This window comes from Phasianus colchicus, chromosome 7, assembly GCF_987193195.1.
Source record: "Phasianus colchicus chromosome 7, bPhaCol1.hap1.1, whole genome shotgun sequence".
NCBI lineage: Eukaryota > Metazoa > Chordata > Aves > Galliformes > Phasianidae > Phasianus > Phasianus colchicus.
In genome coordinates, this window is record NC_143442.1 from 1744136 (window position 1) to 1769146 (window position 25011).

General features: G+C 42.4%; 2 protein-coding genes across 3 annotated transcripts in view; one reads left to right on the forward strand and one right to left on the reverse strand.

The window, feature by feature from the left end:
- The window catches only part of NEB (nebulin), a 121529-nt gene extending 114874 nt beyond the window's left edge, over nucleotides 1-6655 (forward strand). The window contains exons 144-154 of the mRNA XM_090143472.1: nucleotides 393-485; nucleotides 946-1038; nucleotides 2006-2098; nucleotides 2375-2467; nucleotides 2752-2844; nucleotides 3111-3218; nucleotides 3423-3606; nucleotides 3995-4087; nucleotides 4743-4892; nucleotides 5127-5236; nucleotides 5840-6655. Coding sequence (XP_089999598.1) covers nucleotides 393-485; nucleotides 946-1038; nucleotides 2006-2098; nucleotides 2375-2467; nucleotides 2752-2844; nucleotides 3111-3218; nucleotides 3423-3606; nucleotides 3995-4087; nucleotides 4743-4892; nucleotides 5127-5236; nucleotides 5840-6013 — 1284 coding nt within the window. The 3' untranslated portion in view covers nucleotides 6014-6655. The remainder of the gene's footprint in view (nucleotides 1-392; nucleotides 486-945; nucleotides 1039-2005; nucleotides 2099-2374; nucleotides 2468-2751; nucleotides 2845-3110; nucleotides 3219-3422; nucleotides 3607-3994; nucleotides 4088-4742; nucleotides 4893-5126; nucleotides 5237-5839) is intronic.
- Nucleotides 6656-6729: 74 nt separating this feature from the next.
- RIF1 (replication timing regulatory factor 1) overlaps nucleotides 6730-25011 on the reverse strand; it is a 34675-nt gene continuing 16393 nt past the window's right edge. The window contains exons 16-35 of one of the 2 annotated variants that reach the window (XM_090143454.1): nucleotides 24608-24681; nucleotides 24301-24481; nucleotides 23618-23725; nucleotides 23246-23395; nucleotides 21910-22009; nucleotides 20969-21233; nucleotides 19857-19899; nucleotides 19334-19536; nucleotides 18516-18615; nucleotides 18020-18163; nucleotides 16789-16931; nucleotides 15690-15779; nucleotides 15543-15597; nucleotides 11716-14466; nucleotides 11092-11229; nucleotides 10742-10819; nucleotides 10538-10653; nucleotides 9693-9846; nucleotides 9328-9436; nucleotides 6730-8521 (exon numbers count right to left, since the gene is read on the reverse strand). In XM_090143454.1, the coding sequence (XP_089999580.1) occupies nucleotides 8301-8521; nucleotides 9328-9436; nucleotides 9693-9846; nucleotides 10538-10653; nucleotides 10742-10819; nucleotides 11092-11229; nucleotides 11716-14466; nucleotides 15543-15597; nucleotides 15690-15779; nucleotides 16789-16931; nucleotides 18020-18163; nucleotides 18516-18615; nucleotides 19334-19536; nucleotides 19857-19899; nucleotides 20969-21233; nucleotides 21910-22009; nucleotides 23246-23395; nucleotides 23618-23725; nucleotides 24301-24481; nucleotides 24608-24681 (5223 nt within the window). In that variant the 3' untranslated portion in view covers nucleotides 6730-8300. The remainder of the gene's footprint in view (nucleotides 8522-9327; nucleotides 9437-9692; nucleotides 9847-10537; nucleotides 10654-10741; nucleotides 10820-11091; nucleotides 11230-11715; nucleotides 14467-15542; nucleotides 15598-15689; nucleotides 15780-16788; nucleotides 16932-18019; nucleotides 18164-18515; nucleotides 18616-19333; nucleotides 19537-19856; nucleotides 19900-20968; nucleotides 21234-21909; nucleotides 22010-23245; nucleotides 23396-23617; nucleotides 23726-24300; nucleotides 24482-24607; nucleotides 24682-25011) is intronic. The other variant, XM_031590800.2, reaches the window with a different exon arrangement.

Here is a 25011-nt window from a genome sequence, read left to right on the forward strand (position 1 = left end):
ATTTTAATAAGCCATCACTTCCTACCGTGGCTTACTGTGGTTTACACTGACTGCGTTAACTTGGTGCAGTTTTATTGGTTTTAAGGCTTATTTTAACGCCCTGTTCTAATCCTAAAAACTTATAACAAACAGTTCCTTTATTTTCTCTGCAGTGCTGATGTACTTTATTATAATTTAAATCTCCGTAACATCCTCAGCAGTGTTTTGTAGTCTCATTTACAGTACTTACCTGTCTATTGAGTCATATTGAGTACGCCAGGCCCTACTTCTCTACTAAAATATTGCTGTGACCTTGAAATACATCTGTAATAAATACAAGGAAAAGATGCCTTTGTGTTCGTCTACGGAGAGAGCTGTTTGTTTACTGTTGGCTCCTTTCTTATGTCTCATAGGTGTTATATAAGGAGAACATAGGGAAAGCCACCCCAACCCCTGTGACTCCTGAGATGGAGAGAGTCAAACGCAATCAAGAGATCATTAGCTCGGTACTCTTAATTAAAAGAAACCAGTTCCTAAAGACCTGATGTCTTTAACACACAGTAGCAGTTTTACTTATCTGTGCTTCCTAACTCTTAAAAAAAAAAACAACACAACCCTGTCAGGTAGCATGAACACCCCCAGTTTGTGCTTGCAAACGAGTTGTAATTTCTCCTCTCCTGTTTAACACTCTCTGAAGCAGGATTTAACTAGAATGGTTTGACCTTTGACTTATTATTTTAAGGCCATTTTTTCTTTGCAATTTCTTTAACTATTTCTTGTAACTATCTTGCTTTTACACACAGTTGATAATGGATTAATGGCAAAGCTCCCATTGCTTCTTTCAGGAACCTAACCCCTTTGAAGCGTAATAACCCAGAAGCTGTTATTGTACGTGGTTGTTTGTGGTTTCTGTGCTGGTGGAAGTACGTTCTTACTGATATTTGGATACTCCCTTGTATCCTATAGGTTTTGTATAAAGAAAACGTGGGGAAAGTGACCCCAACACCAATCACTCCAGAGATGGAGAGAGTCAGACGCAATCAAGAGATCATTAGCTCGGTACCTTACAAAGAGATATTTTTTCCCCTTTGTGTCTATAGTAATGTTAATCAAGTAACATTCTAACTACTGAACACTGATTTTAATTAAAAAAATAGATTTGTTTCTGCCAGTTAATCTCTCCCTTTCTAAAATAAACTTGGCTTTAGCGTTAACATTCTGATCCAAAAATTTAGGAGCTCTCTGCAGCTCAGTTTGTCTCACTTGGGCTCTATCCAGCCACCACCAGCAGACTGCTGTCCCTGGGAGAAGTGACACTCAGCTCCATCTCTCTGTGCTGTGTCTGTAAGCTGTCATTGTCCTTGCAGGGGTTATTTGGGTTTAGTGGGAGAAAACCCCATCCCTGGAGGTGTTCAAGGCCAGGTTGGATGGGGCCCTGGGCAGCCTGGTCTAGCATTAGGTGGGAAGGTTGGTGGCCCTGCATGTGGCAGGGGGGTTGGAGATTCATCATCCTTGAGGTCCCTTCCAACCCTGGCAATTCTGTGATTCTGTGAAAACCCAACCCCAACCTTGGGGAAAACCCCAGCTGAGATGCGTTGCTTGAGGTGACCAGAATCCCACCTGGGATTACCACATGCTTTTAGGTAGGACACTGGGCAGTCAGGGTTTAGGCACAGAGGGGATCCTCTCCTTGGCCTGGATCATGACCAGCAGGGCAGATAGAACAGCCCTTAGTTCTTGGGGTCACTGGTGGCTTCCTTGAGCCTGTGGAGCCAAGGTCGCAGCTGTAGCTGGATAGAGCCCTTCAGTTTAACCCAAACAAACAGTTGTAACAAGCTTCTCTTTTTCAGTTTATTCTTCTTACCCATCTCACTAGCTCTAGAAGTTTGGCTTTTTGCGGTGATCCGTACTGTCATCTGCCATTACTGGTGTGAATTTTGATAACTGCGTAATTCCCTGCGTTCGAATCCTTCTGAATGTTCTTGCTTTTTTGTGAGATGCTGGATACGTGTTCTGTATCCCACAGGTGTTGTACAAAGAGAACTTGGGGCGAGCAACCCCCACCCCTATCACTCCTGAGATGGAGAGAGTGAAACGCAATCAAGAACAGATTAGCTCGGTATTGTCCACAAGATGTGAAGGGGCTAAGATAGAGATGTTCTCTTTCTAAATGACTTAAGGTTGCCTGGTTTTCACTTAACCCTCTAATTTTTCCCCTCAGACGTAGGAACTTACAATGTCAAATTATAGTACGTATGTATTTCTCATCACTTAACTTTTTAATATTTTTTTTCCTCACTTACTTTTTTCCCTTCCGTAATGAATGGTGTTCATTCTAAAACCAGCCACGACAGTTGTAATCTGTGCACTTGTGACGTTGCTTTGTGGTCTGTAGGTTGTGTACAAGGAAGGCTTAGGGAAGGCGACCCCCACACCGGTCACTCCTGAGATGGAGCGAGTCAGACGCACCCAGGAGCAAATCAGCTCGGTACTGAAAGAGGAAGATACCTGCCTCACATTAAAAATAACCCTTGTGAAGAAAATCCACTTCTAATTTAGCCCTGTTCTCTCTCTCTCCGTTCCACGTTTTTGCCTATTTATTTTCCCCTATTCTCGCTTTCGCTCAAGCAAATAACTTCTTAGCAGCTTTATTGATTTCCCAAGATCTTTTCTATCCCTGCAGTGCTGAGTATGCTTACCCAGTAACAGCAGCAGCAGAATGAGCTGCAGGGTTAGCTGGTCTGACTCGTATGCATGTTCTGTACTCTGTAGGTGTTGTACAAAGAACAGCTGGCAAAAGGAACCCCAACCCCGATGACCCCTGAGATGGAGAGAGCGAAGCGCAACCAGGAAAACATCAGCTCAGTAAGTCCTTCAGTGTATTAAAAACAGCAGCCCTCCAGTCTGGTCATTCCTTTATGATTATGGGAATGGCAGCGTTTAGCCCTTCTTCCCTCCATTCTTCACTTCCTTCCCTCCTTTTTCCCTTCCCTCCCTCCCCTCTTTTCCTTCTTCTCTCCCCATCTATCTTTTCCTCTCTCCTCTTTTTCTTTTTATTCCTTTCTTTCTCTCCCTCCCTCTTGTATTCTGCCCACCTTTTACCTTTCCTCTCTTCCTTTTTCTGCCTGCAGGTCCTTTACTCTGACAGCTTCCGAAAACAGGTACAGGGCAAAGCTGCTTACGTTCTGGACACACCTGAAATGCGCCGTGTGCGGGAGACGCAGAAACACATCTCTACAGTAAGAGCACTTCTCTGTGTGTCTGTTACTTATTGTTTCTGAGACACAACAGGGTTGCCTTTTTGGGGACAATGAATATCTATCAGTAACAGACAGTTTTACCTTGGTGAAGGCAGATCTTCAGCAGGGCATTGGCCCTCTGCAAGGAATTCACTTGATAGTAGCAGGAAACAAGGACTGATGTTTTCTTTTTTTCCGTGACAGGTGAAATACCATGAAGATTTTGAGAAAAACAAAGGTACTTTCACACCTGTAGTCACTGACCCCATTACAGAACGTGTGAAGAAGAACATGCAGGACTTCAGTGACATCAGCTATAGAGGCATTCAGAGACGAGTGGTAGAAATGGAGCAAAAGCGCGTGGACCAGGACCAGGAGAATCTGACAGGTAAGCACAAACTGCACTACTTCATTTACACAGAACACAAAATGACCTTGAAAAATTGTTTTATTTAAGCTCAGCAGTATCATCAGTTTATATTTATCATTAATTGAAGCCGGTGGCCTTATCAAAGCCTCCTCTGTCTCTCCCCTCCATATGACTTTTGTGTAGTAGATGCCAGATTTGGATTGTCATTTCTTATTTGTATTTTTAAGAAGTTCACCTCAAAGTTTTCACCAACCACCTCTCTGCACTACACCTTTGATGAGCTTAAATTATCAGCTTCTGCTTTCCTTTCCCCTGTACGTTTCTACTCCCATTTAGGATCACTCTGTGCTCATCTGGCTCTCCAGGACCTTCCTGGGCTCCAGCTCCTCAGTCATTTCTCTTGCAGGTCTTCGTGTGTGGCGCACAAATCCCGGCTCTGTCTTTGACTACGACCCTGCAGAGGACAACATTCAGTCCAGGAGCTTACACATGATCACAGGTTGGCTCCGCTCTGTTCGTGCAAATCCAACAGGATAACTAACTGCCTGGGGACACTGAAGTACAGTTCTAAGGTCTTTCTCTGTGTGGGAATGCACATATAGGCTAACGTGCTTATTTCAGACACTGCCTTAGCAGTGATTCCCAAAGTTACACGTGGGCACAGTTCTAGTGGGAGAGGAGAAACTGCTCCATAGAGCTGGTTCTCACAAAGTTCATCTTATTAAGTATGCAAATGCTCCCCTAGCACAGGGCTGTACAAGATTCAGAGCTCCACAGCCAGCACAGCTGCTTGCCTGTAACACTTGCCTCCTTATTTAGCTCCCAAAGTGCTGTACCTCAGTTCTCTTTCCTGCTCACTGCTTGAGAAAAGTGGACCCCAAGTGCCAGAACAGCATGGGGCCATTGTGTTGCTCTTTGGCAGCTGACAAAGGGAAGCAAGCAGTAATTTGAGTACACATTTTGGATACAGCAAGCACAAGAGCGGGAGAAGAACAAATCTAGATATTAGAAATAAAGAAGGAACATAAGAACTGTGCTTTTTTTTATTTTTCATGCTTAGCAAGGTCCAGTAACCACTTCTGCCCACACACACGCTGGCTGGCAGCTCCCTGCTTTATATCTCACACCAAAACAAACTGGTTTTCTCCTGGCAGTCCAAGCGCAGCGCCGCAGCAGGGAGCACTCCCGCTCTGCCAGTGCCCTGAGCATCAGCGGTGGGGATGAGAAATCAGAGCCCTCGGAGGGGGTGAATCAGCACCTGTCCTACTACAGCAACGAAGGCTTCTTTACCACCACTGCCACAGGTATGGGAACAAAGCTGGGGCCAAACAGCGCCCAGCCCCTCTGCTGGGACAGGACTCACAGCTGGAGCACACAAGTGCTGAGCTTTGGTTGTGACCAACTGCAGTTGTAGTGCTGTGGGTCACCTCCTGACCCATCCCAGTATCTTTAGTCACAGCAACTGCACTCCCCTGCCAGTTCCATAACAAATAAAAGCATTAAACTGGAAACTAAACATTTTTTTTTCCCTTTCATAGTGGGTTATAAACATGCTAAGACCATAGAGCTGCCACAACAAAGGTCAGCATCTGTTGCCACTCAGCAAACCACCGTGTCATCAGTTCCTTCCCACCCATCCACTGCTGGGGTAAGTAGCTCTGGACCACTGCACTACCCCTCCCCAGCTCACAGCAGTAAGCAGGGCTGGTGTTCATCCAGGAGAGACTAGAAAAATCCACAGGCTGATGTTTGCTACAAAACGAGCTGACAGTAGCCCCTTAGCTGATCTTGAGAGCTTAAATGTACATTTTCTCTCTCCCAGAGAAGTCAGACCCTGGAGCTAACCTGAGCTGGCTCCCTGTTTTTATTTGAGTGGTGCTCAAATACATTCTGACAAGGTTTGGTCTAACTAAAGCACAAAGGCACAAGGTGGGGGGCTGGCTGCCCCTCTCAGAACCAAGGAGGCTGCAACTGCCTCAAAGGAATGCAAACAAACAGAAAAAATACCTTATGAAGACTGGTCACCCAAAATCTGTATTTTCAATACTCTGTGATCTGAAATCAGGATATTTAAGAGATTTAGATAATTAAGATATTAAGATACTTCAGAGATGAAAATATTTTATTACCATTGGTGGTACTTTTCAGTACTGCCATCAGTCACAGCTTCACCTGCCCTCCACTCTGACCAAAACCTAAGAGTTGTTCATATCACTGCTGTTAATTTCCCCTTCTTTATTCCAATTAACAGAAGACATACCGGGCTATGTATGACTACACAGCAGCCGACGCTGATGAGGTTTCCTTCAAAGATGGTGACACAATTGTCAATGTGCAAGCCATTGATGAAGGCTGGATGTATGGGACCGTGCAGAGAACTGGCAAGACAGGCATGCTGCCAGCCAACTACGTGGAGGCTGTGTGAGCCAGAGAACAGCCCTCCCCAGGCACAGCCATCTCCCACTGTCAGCGACAGAACTTTCTAACACCAAAGCACTGCACTGTCTTCCATGGTGAGTGGTAGTGCTTTACAAACCAGCATGGGGAGAAAAAAAAAAGGAAATACACAACTAAATACTCTGGAAACTCCTTCCCTTCCAATTATTTCTGAAAACTACCTGTAAACACCACCTGGTGCTGCTCATGAGAGCTGCCTTGCTTCTGGTGTCCCAAACCTTTCTGAAATTGCCTACATCTTCATTTAAAACATTTAGGCATACAGTACTATCAGCATGTTTTAAACAATGCCAAAATCACAACACAGTTCAGTATCACTGAACTTTTGTACCTGTGCTGGAGACTAAACTACCAACCATTACTTTCTTCATTCTCCCAGAAGGAGGGAATCTCTTCTGAAACTTTCAAACATGTTTGTTTTCCATGTAAGCTTAGGATCTCAAGCCAACATTTATCTGGAGGGGAGGAAGTAAAAAAAAGAGGGGGGAAAACTCACAAAGCAAAAGCCTCTTCTGTCTGCTTGCTGAGCTCTTATGCAGGTGTTTTTCTGTTCTGGAGTCAAAAGTTGTTACTTGTAAATTAGTGACTAAATAAAGCTCATGTTTCCGCAGCATGTTTGATGTTTTTCTTCACACTGAAGAGTACAAATTTATCTTAAAACAATCCTGCTTCATTCAGAAAGAGAGCAGATCGAGGATGCAGCAGTCCCAGCAAGGTGAAAAAGCTGGACAAACAATTATTTCACAGCCACACACCGTGGTTATTTGTTTGGTAGCACCTGGTACCAGCCAGCCTCCAAAGATGGAAGCAGGAAAACACTCAATTCTATCTTGGACAAAGCATACAAAGTGAGCTCATAGCAGGAAGATTTGCAACTTAAACCCCGAAGCCTTTGTTTAAAGAGAATTCACAGCATATTGTGGTGTACAGCTTGCAAGGAAAACATTTCTCACAGGGGATTCAGAATAGCAAAGCTAGAATATAAGTTACATGGGGATGCTGACGCCCTTCTGAGACGCACTGGGCCCATCCCTGCTTGTACAGGGCCCTGGAGACAAGACATGGTTAAACCTGAGGAAGTATATTTGGAAGCAGCGTTATCAGGGAAACAAGAAAACCTCCAGCCACTCACCACTGGTACTGATCACATCAGTCCTTTAAGACATCTCTGTCTTGCTCATTACTTTCTGAGCTGCATGAACAGGGTACAGATGGGATCCTGCTGCTCAGATACACCCCAGTCTTTGCTGCCCCACTCACCCCTCCCTCAGGCAGGGCTGAGGGCCTTCCAAGCTTCCTCCTAACCTCCAAAGCAACTCTGAGGAAGGGATGAACGATTTGGAAGCAGTCTGTTTCATTTAAGCTTAAAGATTAACATTAACAACTTTGGAAACTAATTGCTCTTTTATTTGCACATGTTGAAGTTCTAATACCTGGAGCAATTCCTTTCCACAAATGTCCAATATATACAAATTAGATTTCAGGGGTAAAAATGGAGAACTCTGAAGGTCTCTGAGAAGCAGCAGTGCATTCCGTGCAATTAAAAACCATAAATTATTAACTAACATTTGCAATCACAAGCCTATACATAATATACAAAGAACCCACGTCAAATTCATTTATTTCCACAAAGGGAAAAGGGTCTTCTCCATCACAGGAGAGCTGCTGCAAACAAAGCTGTTAGAACACAGGAAAAGGCCAAGAAGTTCTGCGAAGTCTCTCACTCACAATGTTGCTTTTGTCATCAGCTTTAGTGTGATAACAACACACACACCGTCCCCGCTGTCAGCAGGGAACTGAGCAGAGCTTACCTCAGTGCAGAAGTGCTGAAGGGCTTCAGCAGTTCTGAAGGAAGCAGACATGGGCAGCACGAGAGCAGAGCTGTGAGAGCCATCTCTCACCATATAGATTGAGTTTACAGCAGTAAGAACACTTTTTGGATTTGAAAAAAAATAATTTAACTACTCTGTTAGTTTGGTTTCACAGTCTTTGCTATTGCACAACTTGATCAAGTTTTCTTTCACTACCTGAAAGAGATATGCATAGCAATGTAATAGAAATCTCTCTAATAAACTATCCTACAAGTTAAAAATACAAACGGGGGAAGTAAAGCATGATACATTTTGATCATATAGGTGTTAAAAAATCTTCTGTAGTACAAAACATCCAGCTCAAGGATTAACTCACCAGTAAGAAAACTACACTTTGTGGAAAAACTCGTAACAAAATCCTCCTTACTCAGGAATTCTAAGCAACTACTCAGCACTGTCGTGGGGTGGTGACCTCCATTGGGACCGCAGGGTTCTCATGATGCAGTCTGTCATGCTGGCAAGCTTCTCCTGCATCTCAAACAGGCGGCTGCCAGGGTAGCTGCGGAGATCTTCGGAGGTGAACTGAGCAGCCAGCACATCCAGCTGGCTCAGAAGATCTGCAGGGGGTGGGCTGCTGCTGCTCAGGGCAATGGGCTCACCCAGATCTGCAAAGGAAGGCAGGGTGGGCAGTCAGGGCGTGGGGTCTCAGCCAGAGCATCACTGGGATGCTGCAGTTTGTTTTGTATTAAATAATACATTCCAACAGTCTACAAAGTATCAGAAAGAGCTTCTGAGAGGGGCACCCCTAAGAACTAAACAAACACTGCCTCTTCTTTATAGGGATTTGCATTGTATTTGATGAGGGTTAGGCAATAAAAATAAGAAGAGACATCACAATAGTGTTATTCACGTACTGCCAATGCCCTTTGAGATGTGTTATCCCAAAAAAGTCCACTTTAAACCACTCACTGGAGTCAGTCACTCCTGAGTTCTCTGTTCTCTGGTCAACCAAATGCCCCAAATGTCTTACAGGAAAAATTCCTCTGCTTCAACTGTAAGGCCAAACCCCAGAATCCACGTAAACAACAACAAAAAACACTCAGGCCCCAAAATCCACACTGGGTATCCTGGGAAACAGCCAGAACACCTGCAGGCATCTCCTCAGCCCCACAGTTCACTTTGTTTCTGAGCACATCCAGAACTGCAGCATCGAACAGCTCAGGAGGAGCATGGGCTGAGATGTGCAAAGCAAAGAACTCAGAGCCCTGCTGAACACAGAGTTTTAGGGAAAAAACAAAGCACATCTTGCCCTCAACAGTTTTCAAAAGTTCCAAAATGCCATTACAGGATGTGATTAACTCAACTCATCCCTTCAGACTAGCTAGCAGCTTCCCAAAAGAAATCGAGTGTTCCATTAGAAAAGAATGAAAGCAGTGACAGCCAGACCCTAAGTAACATGCAGGCAAGTTACCTGTTGCAAGTTTTTCCTCATCCACAGGAGGAGATTTATCCCCTGCACTGTTTACTGTCCTCTCCACATCTTCGAGCGCTCCGATTTCTTCACACCCTCGAGATTTTACCTGAGGATTTTTCAGAGAGGAGAAAGATGATGCATGTTCAGAACTACACAGCAAGATATGCTGTAACTGTGCAATAAATACAGTCATTCCCACTGTGAGTGCCCGAACACTGCGCCCCAAATGCCCACCTTGGGCAGATATCACAGCTTAAAGTGCTTTCACTAGTAATAAAAATGCATTACTCGTGATGAGCGTTTGTTAGTAGTTCATCAGGTTACTTCTGGCTTCTTGAGAACCAGGATTAATTAAGCTTTACCTGTTGCTCGTGATATCCTTTAAGAGCTTTTTTAACATTGGAAACTTTAGGAGAACGGATGGGAAGAGTTTTGATTTCTGATGCTGTCAGAGTACTGAGATCTCCCACTGTCTTTATGTTCTTCGCTCGAATGAGCTGCCCCAGACCTCTGGCACTGCATCAAAGAAAAGCTGGTTAATTAATTAGATCCACCTTCGTCCTCCTTGGTGTGGTACAGCAACAAGAGCTCTTACATGAACGTCAAAATACATTCACATAACTATAGGAAAATACAATGCAAATGACATTTTTGTTTGTGGGAACACACTTCTTGCAATGTATCCAAAACTCATCAGATAGTGGTATTCTGAAGGCACACGTCAGTGGAAAGAAGCAGAATACAGCAAGAAAAGGCCATTCAGAGCAGTTTCCAATACAAGTGTTTTTTTTTTTGTCATCTGGATTCAAATCTGAAGACACTCCAGCTGAGATCTTGGTGTTTGTATGGTTGTAATGCAGATGTTAACCAGGAATCCCACTGTGCCTGCAGTCCTGCAGTACCCCCAAGCAGTACTGGGATGGCAGCACCCTCAGCCATCCCCTTTGATACAGTGGAAGCTCTGATCACTTTGTAACAGATCATTAAGATCCATCTGCTCTGCCTTGCACCACATGTAAGTTTGGTGCAAACTTTCACAGCTTTACTGAAAGACCACTTGAATCATTCCAAGGTTGCTGGGAGGAGAAGCAGGGGATACAGTTTTGCAAAAGACATCCATAGTTTATCATTTTTTTGTTGCTGTTAAGATCCAGCAAGAACTCAGTTTCCATTAAAATCACATCTTCCAAAGCAACAAGGCACTTACCATATATTTGATGTGATCTGAGGTAAAATTACATCAACGGGTGCCTTACACCCAACTAAGGCAGGATACACACATTCCGTAGGGGAAGGCAGTGACTCCTTCACCATCTCTGTCATCTGAAATAACACAGACAAATTATTAGATTAACTGTCACACAACTGAATACGAGAAAGAGTAAGAAACGTGAAGCAAAGCACTTCTTACTAAACACTTCTTTGAGCTCTTAAATTTAGGGTTACGAGATCCTGGGGACAGAAATCCTTTGGTTGGAGTGGTAATAGGCTGGATAGAAAAAGAGGAAAAAAATCTCTCAGGATTGTAAGAACTCAATTAATTTTCACTTTCTAGCTACCTAGCTTAGAGCATGTTGGCCTGCAGAGCAACAGACTGAGCCACAGAATAAACCAGTTACAGCCAGCTCTTAAACTTACCCATTTTCTGCTCTTTGCTCTTACAACTGTTTGCAAGGAACTACAGACATATGTCACAGCTAGCTACGTCACTCTGAGAAACTGAAGACTTATGACATGCAAAAAAAATATCTGAAAAGTTACCTTAGTCTGAATATTAGATAAGATTTTAAGACTTCGTGAAGATGGTGAAGAATGGGATCTAATGACAGGACTTCTCCTGTCTATGTCATCAGCCAGTCCTTCTTGATAAATAGGATTTGCAAAAGAGACCCGACGAATCTGTTGTCAGAGAGAAGTAGTTTTTATAGCATGAACCACTACAGTCTACTGAAGGGAGTCTGAAGAGACAAAATAACTCCTTTTGAAATGGATAAAGTCACTGAAATTCCTGAACGACACCATCCACCCAAGGACTGAAGCCATGATTACAATGGCCTCTGCTGAAGGAAACATCCTGTGTTTCCCAAAAACCCATTGGTAAGATGCTGACTTTGCAGTGGCATTTGTTCCACTGCAACTGCTGCAGGCAGAGCAGCCATTGGGGTTGTTCTGAAGACAAACCTCCCAAGCTCCTAATAATACAAGCCTGCTGATGTCTGTGCACTACAAAAATATCTACAGGCCCTTATCTTCAGCGTACTTTCATTTACAAATGAAAAAATTAAGCTGATAACTGCACGTATTTGGAACTCATTGCACTGCAAGCACTGTTACTAATGCATTATGAACAGAATGAACCACATTGCAGAACAAACTGCACAGTACCTTATTAGCAGGTGACAAGGAATCATCCTCTTGGTGCCTTTTTACCCCTCTCTTCAAAATACTGGTGGATGGAGAAGCTGAAGGAGACCACGTGCAGCGTGCCTGCACTCCGCTGGGGCTCTCATTAACAGATATGAAAGAATTCAGACCTTCTGGCTTCTGAGGCGAATCTGCACTCTGATTTTCTACTACATCTTCGTTGCTTACAGCCATGTTCTCAGGCCTTGTAATCTCAGCTTCCAGCAGCTCCTCTCCCATCTCGTTATCTGAAGTAACGCAAACTTCTCCCAGAGCGTTCTCAGCTTTCTCCTTGCTGTCCTGATTGCTTTTGACCTCATCCATCTGTTTTGTCTCAGGTTTGCTACCATCAGCCAACACCCCAGGGATCTCCTCCATTTCCCCATGCTGGCTTTCTTCTTCCTTTTCTACAGCTGCCTTTTCCTCGCTTTGATCCATAGAGCTGCCACTGTGCTCATCCGAAGCACACTCAGACACAGACACACACTGCTCAGCTCTGTCACTCTCATCAGCTTCTTTCACTTTTATTTCCACTACAGGATCACCCATTTCACCTGCTGTATGTGCTGGATTCTCTACCTCTTCCTCGTTAACACCAGAATTTCCTTGCAGATGATCTTCACACGTTCTCTCTCTTTCCAAGCTCAACATACCGGATTCCTTAGCAGGAGGCAGCGGTGTGCTCATGGCACAAGGTGTGATGGACAAACTCTCCTCCAGATTCGAGCTGCCAGACACCTCTGCTGTACTGACAGCTGTGTGAACTGGCGTGGTCTGGGGCTCAATCAGTTCACGAGGATCCTCATCTTTTGACTCACTGAGTGATGTTTGCAGCTTCACCCTTTTCGAGCAGCAGTCACAGCTCTTCACTTTTCTCACCCTTCTGCTTCTCTTGTGCTGCCAGTCCTGCATTTGTGCAGAGGAAAGGTTGCCACCTGAAGTGTCTGCTCCTTGTGCAACCTCAGGCTGAACACTCTGTTCCAGAGATCCTTGCTTTTCAGTGCATTTATTTTCCTCTCCTTTCAGAACTTCATCAGACACACGTGGGTCACAGAAAGATTCTGTCAACATACCAGCTTTGCTTTGTTCCACGCTTGCAGGCTGTGTATCAGGTGAAGTCTTTGAGCTGGCAGACCCCTCCGCTTCGCCAGCATCTGCAAGCAGTACTTGATTTTTCACATCAGATGGTGCAAGCATCAGTGCTGTACCTGTGATGATTTCACTGCTTAATTTGCTTTCATTCATCCCCAACAGATTCTTACTTTCATCTATTTGAGAAGACACCTCACGGCTTTGGCTGTCTGGCTGGACATCCTTCCATTTACCTTCAAGAGAATCACTTTTATTTTTTGTTTTTCCAGATTTTTTCTTTAAACTTTCCTTCTTGGTCTCAGAGCCATCAGCCTCTGCGTTTTCTATGCTGGAGAGCAATCCTTGTGAACTCCTCCTGGTGTGGTACCGTGGCCGTTCCCTTTTCTTCTCACCTACTGTGTCTGAGCTACAGTCCTGACTTTCCCTGTCACTCTTCAATGCATCTTCTGACTTCCTAGCACTTCTGTTTGCTTCCTCATCAGCACCCTTTGGAGCAGAAGGCTCCTTTGAGCCCAAGTCCCCTGTAGCACTTCTCTCAGGTAGGCCGCTTTCTTTTTTGACTGCATATTCTGAAGCTTTCCCACAAACTGCTTTCTGCTTCTGGGAAGCATCCTCTTTAGTCTGGGGCACCTTCTTTTGCAGAGCTTTTTCATCTTCTTTACGCCTGTCTTTTTTTTGGTAGCCATCTTCCTTATCCTGACTACCTGCTGCCATTTCTGCATTTTCTGACCGTCGTCTCGAAGAACGTCTCAGTATTTTCTGACTAAGAGATGCATGTGGGCCCTGACTACCATCACCTGTTACCTGCTCAGAGGACACAGCCACCTTCGGGGGTGTATTTTCTTTAGAATCCATTTCAAATGCCCGGACCTTTTCTATTTCTGCTACTACACCTTCAGTTTTTTTGATTTCTGGCTCTGTAGAGCTGACAGGTTGGGGCTGAGCAGTGAGAATACGTTCCGTGTCTTCCCTTGAGCAAGATGATTCAGGACTATTTTCCATGCTATTAGAAACAAAAGACTCCTGTGCACTGTTTTCTTGTTCTGAGCTAGTTAACTTGGACTGTTGATTTCCATGCTGTTCCATTTTACTCTGCCTGCGTGTCAGCCTTCGTTTTGCAGCAGAAATTTGCTCAGACTTTTTATTCTCTTCCCCAGACTTCCCCGGCTTATGACCAGTCTTGCACGTGTTTATATTTCCCTGTTTATCTGGCACAGGAACACTTCGAGACATCTCTGCTGCACTGTTTAATGCTGAAGGGCTGAAGGGCCTGCTCTCTGAACTATCAAACTTCTCCAATGTGATAAAAGACTGCCGTCGGCTCACAGGCTGTGGCGTTCCAGAGATCACGTCGCTTGAAGTAGAACTGCTACTGACATTTGAAGTGTTTTCACTCCCTACTAAGGATTCCTTTGAAGCTGTTTCTGTATGACTTTTTTCTAATCCTTCTCCAACTGATGACTCCTCTTCAATGATTCCAGTTGCATCATCCCCTTGTGATTCTCCTTCGCTGTTTAAAATTGAGTTCTCTCTGTGAGCAGCAGACTTCTCTTTCACATCCTCCAGAGGATTATCCAGCTTGCAGTCCCCCGTGATTCCATTTGAATCAGCAATACAGCTTTCACTCCTTTCATTTTCTTCCTGTTCCAAAAACAGCAAATTCTGGTTTTGCTATTATATAAAAAATAGTTCTTCAGATTACCTTATGATGTGCCTGCCCTGTTGTGTCCCCCAGCAGAATCACAGCAGGGCTGATGCTGGCAGGGCCCTGCATTTCATCTAGGCCAACCCCTGCTCCAGACCTATCCTAACAGCTCCACACCCTTCTTGTGCTGGGGCTCCAGGAGCAGAATGAGGCACTCCAAGCTTTTTCCTCACAAAATGCTGTTTTCCTCATAAAATTTACTATTTAATCCCCCTCAAGTCCTTGCAGCTTCAACCAAAAGCAGTTGAGAATAAGGAAGCACAGCTCAACTGTTTAAAAGCACAATCACCAGAACAATATAGATACCAAGAGGAAGACTTTTCTAAGTCTGGGAAGAGTTACAGAAAAACATGAAGTATTCAAATTACATCTGCTGGCAGGAAAGGTTATGGAAACAGCAAGTCAACAAGAGTTAATTTCCTAGCTTTATGCTTGCAGAACAGCACTACAGTAAGTCACAGTTCAGTCTGTGCTGCAGTTAAGCCCCACAATACCTGTAGCTCTGTAACAAAACCACTTAAATACACCCTTGTTAAACTGATCACATAAATCCTTGTGCCTTGAAATTCAAGTTCAAGCGTTTAATAACAGACCCTTTGTTATGTAAAGTAGAACACAGCAGAAAGAACACTGCAAACACTACCAGATTGAAACCTGTTGATGAGAAGGATACAAATCTCGAGAGCTATCAGTGTATGCCATAGTTTTGTAAGCCTGGGCCCTAACTATGCAGAAATGGAACAGATAGGAAGCCCAGGAAACAATGTATTCTGCAGAGTCTTACAGGTTAATCAATATGGAAAATGAAATTATTATTGTCAGCAGATACATCCTGGGTATGTTCTGTTGCTGGCTTTTTTTTTTTTGCTTTCCAAAGGAATCTAAAAAGGACTTATTAATTAGACAGTAATCAAGGAATTTTGCCATTACCAGAGCTACCATTACAAAGAAAGCATTACCAATATGGTTATAATTCTGATACCTTAACTCCCATTAGACATTGAGAAATTACCTGAGGATTGTTTTTAATATCTTCTTTTGCATTTTCTATTAAAGATGACTTTTCCCTAAAATAAAAGTTAATTAAATTAGAAGTGCTGCAAAAAAAAAAAAAATAAAGAGGACACCTTTAATGCATATACTGGCCCCCCTTACTTACAAAGAATCTTCCTGGCTCTGAGTATACTGAGAAAATAAGGTAGTATCTTGTGATGAGTCTAAATTGTTGTACATAGCAGGAATACCAATTCTGAAACAAAACCAGAAATGATTAAATTGGAATATTCAAAAAAATATGTTGGATGAGAGTGGGTAGTATGATGTATCACAAGACAGCAAATTCTCATTATGAGGTTGACTTCTAAACTCTTAAGACTACTCAAACAGCAACATGCATTACAGTATGGATTGCTGTAAAAGAAGCAATGCAGCATGTACCGAGTATCAGGAGACTCTGTAAGCACACATTCCACTCCACACTCTGGAAAAGAAAAGACACAGTATTGCTATCTGCCACTGCAACCTCACAGTCCAACTGGAAAAAGAAACAAAGTGGATGTGGATCACCATTTATCCCCTGAATTGAGAACTGCAATTTTCACCCGCACCAAATTTAGTTCCAACCATGCTTAGGGGTGTATGTGTGGGTAATAAAGAGCTGTGGGCAGGATCCCACTGTGCAAAGAACTCATCAGCACAAGCTGACTACTTAATTCAACTGTGTTCCTGTAACTGCAGGAACTGCACACAAAGCTTGCTTGTACTCCTTTAGTGACCATCTGCCTGAAGATCCTAGAGTTATTTTCTCGCAGAGAAAGAGGACAATTCTAAGATTCCCTTCTTACCAAGCTGAGTTTTTGGAATATCCTGATTTCTGATATGCTGCTGACATAAAAACTTCTCTTTCAAAGCTAAGAGTTTTTCCTGCAGATCAGGTGAGAACACCCTTTTAATTCCACAAGTCAGGAAAATGTCAGCTTTAATTCACATTGGAAGAGTCGTGAGGTACAAACATACCTCCAAGCATCAAACAGATAATAGAGCATATTTAATCCAAGTAGGAAATGTAGAACAGAGAATAACTTGACTTTAAGACAGTAAAGCAAGGAACGTTGTTACCTCTAAATGTTTTAACTTGAAAGGAAGACAAGGAAATAATTACACACAGTAATCTGAGATAGAGGAACTGAAGTTATGTCTATTTGATGTACCTAACAAAACGACATTTCACATGAAGTTTAAAAGAATGAATGACAAACCTCTTTGACCTAAGCACTTCTTTTTGATGTTCTGTCAATATCCTTGCTTTTGTTTCTGGGGGAATGAACACAAAATCAACAGACTTCTCTTCTTCCAGAAGTACGTCACTTTTAGGCTTTGAAGCTGAAAACTCCAATTTCAACTACAGAAAGATAAAAAAACCCAACCTGGATTAGAAACAAAGTAGTGGAATTGAAAACTGCTACGTAGTTCAGGTAGAGGCATCCAGAATGAAACAGCTTTCAGATCAGCAGAGTTTTCCCAGCACGCTGAATCGGCACACATCCCTCAGTAGATGCTGACTGCATTGAAAGAACTGCTGGACATGACTTAAGGATGCCAAAAACAAGTCAGTATCATTTCTTGTTTTCAGGCATATTTACCCATTTTGACAGCTATCAACTGCAGATTTAGGAAGGACTGTAAAAGCTCTGTTTGAGCACAATCCCTGCCACCTTAATCTATCAGGAGCTGCTTTATCACTGAATATATGGCTAAGCAGAAAAATCAGTTAAATCACAGTGGTGCTATGCATGGCTGTAGTGCTGCCTGAAGCACTTGTTCCCTCTGAATCAGCATCACACAAAAATGAATACCAGTGTTCACATGGAGAACAGCGCATGCCTGCTTAACCACCAGAAGGGAATGTGCAATTGCAGTCAAATGGCAAGTACTGAATTTCAATAAATTGCCATACAGAGAAGTATCAAGACAGCAGCCTTCCAGTACTTGAAGGGAACTTACAAACAGGAGGGAGACTGACTTCTCACATGGTCTGAAACTGACAGAAGGGGGGAGTGATTTTAAACAAGAAGGGAGATTTAAGTTAGATGTTAGGGAGACATATTTTTACTCAGAGGATGGTGAGGCACCAGCACAGGCTGCCCAGAGAGGTTGTGGATGCCCCATCCCTGGAGGCATTCAAGGCCAGGTTGTATGGGTGGCAACTCTGCCTATAGTAGGGAGTTGGAACTAGGTGGTTTTTAAGGTCCCTCACAACCTAAGCCATTCTATGACTCCGTGATCCATCTGGCAGCTTTCCATGATCCTTCCTTAAAATTCAACCTGTGAACTTATTAGAGAATTCAAACAAACAAAAAAAAAACGTAACAAAGTGCACTCTACAGTTCAATTCATAAAGAACAAAATTCAAGTGATTTATTAATTCTAGCTCAGAATGTCCAAAAGAATAACAGATTTTGATTGCCACATTATCAGTAAACACCTCACCTTCGCAGATGTGACTTGCATGTTATCAGACTTGTCCTTTACTTCATTTTTTAGTTCACTTGTCTGGGCCAATATAGAGTCCCGTTTCTGACCCAAGTTTACTTCCATCCCACTCAGTTTTGCATCCCATTGGGAGTTTTCTGCCTATTCAAATAATACAGTGAATACATTGTATGAAGCAACTTCCAAGCTCAAACCAATATGTATTCATTACTACAGCTGATCACACTCATTTTCATCTAAATTACGTAGAGAACTTCAAAACATCATTATTTTGAACAAGCTCATAGAATTTCAGAGTTAAAATGCATTAACTGAGGCAGTTCAGTCTTCTGTTGAGTGTTTATACAGCACAGTTTACCATCCCAAACATGAAGTAATTGCAAGCCAATTCCACTAAAAAAAAAATATCAAACCTGACCTTTGCAGTACCTTTTGAGTAACTCCCAGGACATTACACACAACTAAACATCCACAGGGTCAACAAAATATTTACCTCATCAGAGAATGGGCCGCTTTGTTCATCAGCTATCTCAATGCTTTCAAAACCAGGCAGCAAGAGTGGCATTTTCTGTTTGGCTTGGCTTAACACAGGTCTGCTCAACAAAACAATTCAGGCTTATGAGAAGCATGCAGTAATACCAGCAGGTACCCCAGCTATCAGTACAGGCAGAATGTGAACTGTTCCCCCAACAATGCTAACACATGGTATGTAATCTGACATCTCTTTCTTGGAAATATTACAGCCCATGGCTGTAGAATTAAGTTAAGTGAGTCTAAAGATAGGTTGCTAGGTATACAAGCAGGAGGGGGAACGGCTGCTTACGAGGGTAGGTAGTGATAGGACAAGGGGCAATGGTTTTAAATTGAGACAGGGGAAGTTTAGGTTGGATATGAGGAGGAAGTTTTTCAGCCAGAGGGTGGTGAGGCACTGGAACAGGTTGCCCAAGGAGGCTGTGGATGCCCCATCCCTGCAGGCATTCAAGGCCAGGCTGGATGTGGCTCTGGGCAGCCTGGGCTGCTGGTTGGTGACCTGCACACAGCAGGGGGTTGGAACTGGATGAGCACTGTGGGCCTTTGCAACCCAAGTCATATGACACCCTGAACACTCTTCCAAGCTCCTAGAACCACATACTTACATCACCCTGCATAAGCAAGCAACATACTAGCTATGTTTTCTTTCCACAGTCGTGTCCTTCACTAAGCGTAGCTCTTACACTCAGAGAAGACCTGCTGAATGCTGCAGTGACCTTTTTATACTTTGCTCCAGAACAATTCACACACAATGTATACAAAAACAAAAATGTATCTTACTTTAATTCTTCAGGGTACGTCAATGATGCAGCCTTTGCAAATGTTGCATTCCAGAAGTTGGCACACTGCTTGCGTATCTGTTTGCTCTTGTGCTGAAATATCACACAGAGCAATGGAGAAAGCTGCTCCAGCAGCTCACTGTCATAGCAGCCCGTGCAGTGGGACTGTAAACACAGGATAATCTCAGCCAGGAGTTTTTCAAGCTGAGGAAGGGAAGAAGCAATATGTACATATTTTTTAGGTTTTCAGAGAATATTGCACATATTCTCTATTTAAAACTCGTGATTTAAGAAAAAGACAACAGGCAATAACAGCCTGAAAAAAGCAATTTAGAAACCACCCCACAGAACAAGTCTCTCTAAAGCTCATGTTCCCTTGTCTTAGTTATTGCCCTAATTCAGCATGGTTTAAAAATTAAATCTCTACCTTCACTATAATTTTGTTCAGAATCCAGGATGAACAGAAAAACCTCAACACAGCCCTTACATCTCCCCAACCCCAACTACTTCTCTACCAAACTCACCTTGCTGTTAAGATTACTGTATGCTTTAGGTACATCAGCAAGCCTGCCAAAACAAAAAAAGGTATGAAATATTTTGCTTTCATTTACCCCAAGGGTTAAACACAAGACTCTCAAGCACTGCACACTGTGTTTTAATACACAACTCAATGAAGTAATGCTCTGAAACAAACCCACTGTACTATTTTTAAGTTGCCTGAACTCAGTATTTAAAGGAAGGTTGTCCTTGAGCTTCCACCAATAGATGTTAACTTCAAGAAGAACTAATGGAAAGATTAACAATTAGTACAAACTTGCTATTAATAAACATTTGTAATTACAAGTGTTGGGGTTTTTTTGGGGATGCTGAGGAGGCTTCCAAGTCTGTATTTGTTTGCATATGCCTTCCCTCAAAAAAAATCCAGTGCTCACTTGTCCTATTTAAGGACTATCTGCACAAAGATGACACTCAAAGCAAGACAGATGAGATGGGAGATGGAGAGGTGGTGTTCAATCCAATCTCACAGAGGAACAAATGGATTTTTGCTGACAGGGACTCAGATTTTAGAATACAGCAGTAGCAGCCCTGCTTCAAGTGTCAGTTAACAGTCACAAAACCACATTTACAGGCTGACCAGAAGCATGCTACCTTACCCTCTCTCTTCCCAAGAGGCTGGAAGCTGTACTGCATTCATCTCCTTATCCTGAACAAAGTCTTCACACCCTGTATCATCTACAGATCAGAATCTATCCCATGGCAGCCCCTCCCACCAAGCCCATCCTAAATCCCACCCTATCCTAGGAAGAAAAGCCATGAAGGATTAAAATAAGAAAACCCCAGATCAAAACAAAAACCAAAGAAAACAAGCACACAGCCAATAAATATTTCTTCTCTCTGCTTAAAATCTTATGATTCTACTGCACTTCAACTAATTTTGATTGAAGTAGAAGGTGCCCTGAAAGCTGTCAGACTTTGAAGCTGAAAGTTCTTCCTGTCCTAGCATCAGCCTAGCACTAAAGCTTTGAAAAACCCTGAGCCATGTTTAAATACACTATGTGCTACAGACTACACAAAGTTTCACTGCTGTGCAGCAATGCAGTGAGTTCAGTTTTCCAACCATTATTTAAATACTCACTTTGTTTTTTCATAAAACACTGCCAGTGGTTTTGAAAAAACTGCAAACATGGTCCCAATCACTGACGGCAAAGAAACGTGGCTGATGATGTTGTGAAGAACAGCAATAATTGAATGACCAACAGAGGCCAGTGGTTCTAGGCAGATTTCTTCAGAACTGAGAGCATGAAATGAGTCCAGTAACAAAACCAGGAGCTTGAACAGGGAGGAGAGCTTCCCAAGGGGCTCCCTCTTCTTCTTAGACCAGTCACTAGGTGTCTGTGGAGCTAACATTAAAAAAGAAATATATATTTTTTCCCTATACAACCAACACACATCACAACAAAACATCTCAACTTCCTTTCGATATGGGAAACACAACTTTGATTCCTAAACTACGCCTACATAGGAAGTTTTGAACCAGATCTAAAAGAAAACATACACTTCCCAATGCATAACTTTATCATACTATTACAGACACAGATCTCACTCCTTTTATTTGTATTTACTGCTCACCCTAATGACTGTTTTTAAAGCATCTTTAATGCTTCCTTGCAGAACAGAGCAGCCACACCAGAGCTGTTAGCTAGTAGGTGTGAATTCAGGCAAGGGGGAGGGAATGGGAGCTATCAAGTTTCATTTAGAGTGAAATCTCCATCATGTTTTTGCTCACCAGTATCTCCCATTAAAGCATTTCATTCTTTCAGCAGCCCAACATTATGTCCTATTACTATAAGACATTCAGCTAGGGCAGAGAAATTATGAAAAACGTTGAGTTTCATACTGAATTAATTCATTTTGGGAATGAATTCTTTAGATTTTTATGTCAATTCCTTATTAGCTAAGATGCAAAGTGTATATATTGATATCCTACAGCCATCACTTCCACCTACATTAACTCTAATTTTCAACCAAACCTGAAAGAAACCGACAGAAAACCCCAAGATTCAAGTATTTACTTACATCTATTTTTTGGCTGATATTTAATACCATAGGGTGCAAAGTTGATGCAGTCCACCATAACTGCCACGACATGGGTGAGACCATCCAGCATTGCAGACATCTGAGGAGGAAACAGAATTCAAAGTCCAGACAAGCTACAGTGGCAGAAAAACAGTGCTGGGCACAGCAGTGCTGAATAGCCTTTAGGTTTAAAAGAAGGCATGAAGTTTTTGTGCATTGTCAGGTGAAACAAAGATCAGCTTGCATAAATGTGTTTTAGAACAAACTTAAGATTCAGACTTTCCACTCTGTACAAGTAATACATAAGCATATATATAATCTAAGGAAGAGAAACAGTAAGAGGCAGCTGTAAGTTACATAGGTCAATATTAAGGCAGAACATGCTACCAAACCTCAGTGTGCCTATGTTCAGCCACTGGACTCAGTCTGATCTTCAGGAAATGACTGCAGCATAGCAGCAAGATTTTCATGGAAAGTTCACCTCAAACCCTTGTAAATAATAAAGAACTCCACTTGCTTTTACAAGGAACACTGATGACAGGAGCCAAAAAGTCTGCATCACTGTAACTTCCATACTGAAGCCCTTCATTTTTCAAGCTCAGCCTAATGAATCATTGTTGATTTTTGAAAACTGAATTTTATCATTTATTTTATAGCATCAAATGAAAGTGTTATATTCCAAAGCTAATATTTTCAAATTCCATTTTCCTATTTGTTTCTTCCTTTTACAGTATTTTTTTCACAAGATGCAATCACAAAGGATTTTACCTCCTGAAGCCAATATTCACTGACACCTACAGACACTGCTTCCCCACAACGTGCCTTTGCACACAGGGAAGAGATGATGCTCCCTCTTCCATAAGCTTTACTGATGAAGCCTACATTTTAGTATGCAAAGCTGACAGTACCAGAGGCACAGAGCAAAAGATGCCCTCTGAATGCTCACTATTCTCCTTCCTCACCAAAATCCCTCTTTGTGGCATTTGCTAATTCAACCTGAAGGTACACCATGTATACAAAACTTCAACCAGACAAACCATATTTGCCATAACTATGACATTCACCAAACCAGCACTACTTAAATGCTTAGAAGCCAAGTCCAAAGACTCAACTTACTTCAGCATTCAAGCATTATCATATATTTTTACTCCTTTCTTCCAATCCAGTTATAGTTTAGCTCTCAGTAGTAAAATGAAACAGCTTTAAGCCAGACACAAAATACTTTATATTACAGCAATGACTCCATTAAAGTTTACAACAGATTCTTGCACAAGTCCGTCACTTAAAATGTTTGCTGAAGTACTTCTATAGTTCAATATCACTGGTTTATACTCACTACTGGAGTTTCACCTTCTAGCCCAGATATTATTTTGGCACACAGTTCTTCACAGCACAGGTTTTCTTCTGCTGTTGCAACCAAAGCAGCACAGCGAGCAAATGCTCTGTACAGGTCTGACCAAGCACGCAGCAAGGATTTCATAGTTGGCTTTAACAACAAAAAAGAGGAAGTTTGTAAGTATCAATCTCTGAGCATGGAGATAAAGACTTGCTTTAAGTGTTCTCCTATCAAAACTTGAATTTCAGTCTCAAAGCAGTGGTCTAATGTATGTGCATGCTGGTAAAAGCAGCTCCACTCTGAGATGAGCTAGCACTTAGCAATTTTAATATAACCCCCTTGCTTCTGATCAGCATCACTATTGACAGTTACCTGTGGAAATTCCTGAACAGGGAAAATGTGGGATACTGGTAGCAACAGAGCATTATAGACAGCATTGAAGTTGTGCTCCAGAGCGTCACCTTGATTTACTTCGTTAGTCTGCAATGAGAAAATGCACTGGTGAAGCAAACTATGTCACTCTGAATGCATTTGTTTGGAACGTGAAAGTTGCACAAGCTAAATAGCCAACTGTATTTTTAAATTGGCTACTTCTCTGTTCTTTCAGAGCTCATGTTGATCTTCCTATTTAACAGGCAAAAAGCACTTTTAAGAAATACCAGAATAACCCCTTAATCTAAGGGAAAAGAGCATGAAATTGTGTGTTTTATCTATTTTTGCTGCAGTGATGCCTACCTACAAGAGACACCTAACATAGCTTATGACAGACACTTTTGAGACTTTTACATCCCTTGACTGCATGATGGTTAGTTCAATGTTTCCTACATTGCAATGTACTGAATCTGTTGAATAGGACTGTTGACATCACTGCAAACATTTATACTAAAGCTGCACACATTCCAGTCCCATAAACAGCACCACAGCTTATATAACTGTAAGATCACAACAAGCACCTTCTAAAAGCACACCAAGAGAAAGTATAAGCACAGAATTTTGGTGGCTGGTTTTTGGGGTGTGGGAGAGTGCTGGGAAAGAGGACAGAAAAGTCACCGTACCCGATTAATCCAGTCAGTCAGTGGGTGAACAACAATACTCCACATCCTCCAAAGATGCTCCTTGTTTTCCACCTGCTTGGCGTTCTGATTAATAACACACAGCACAGATTCACTGAAAGCCAATGGAGATGTAGGCCCAGATAAAACATAGTGCATAAGAGTTTCCAGAATGATGAAGAATCTAGGGAAGGAAAGTTAAAAAGGTGAGAGACTTCCTTAGCTGAAGTTAGGAAAAGAATTCTAGACAATTCTTCAACTCTAAGGGACCTTGTTATTGAAACAAAAACCCATAAGAAACAACACATACCTCTCATCTGTCACACACCACTCCAAGAGGTTGTTATGGAAAGGCAGCTGAACTAAGAACAAAGCTGGTGTTCCCTTGTAAAAGGAATTGAAGAGGTCAAAACAAAAAATACATTGATCAAATGAAACAGCTGTCTCACTTCAGTGTGCATGCACCTTCTGTAAGCCAGGAATTTACAACTGTATTAACAGTTGTCAGAAACTGTAAATTCTAACACTTCAAAGCAAAAAATTAGAGGCAAATGCTGGAGAACTAAACTTCTGCTTAGATGGGATTGTGAGGGAAGTGCAGTTATACTACAGCTGAAGTAGTTGAACACTTTTAAAAAGCTACAGGCTTTGCAGTACTTAATCACCTTGTCCTTGACACAACAAGTGAGGATAGGTGTACATCATGCAAGCACT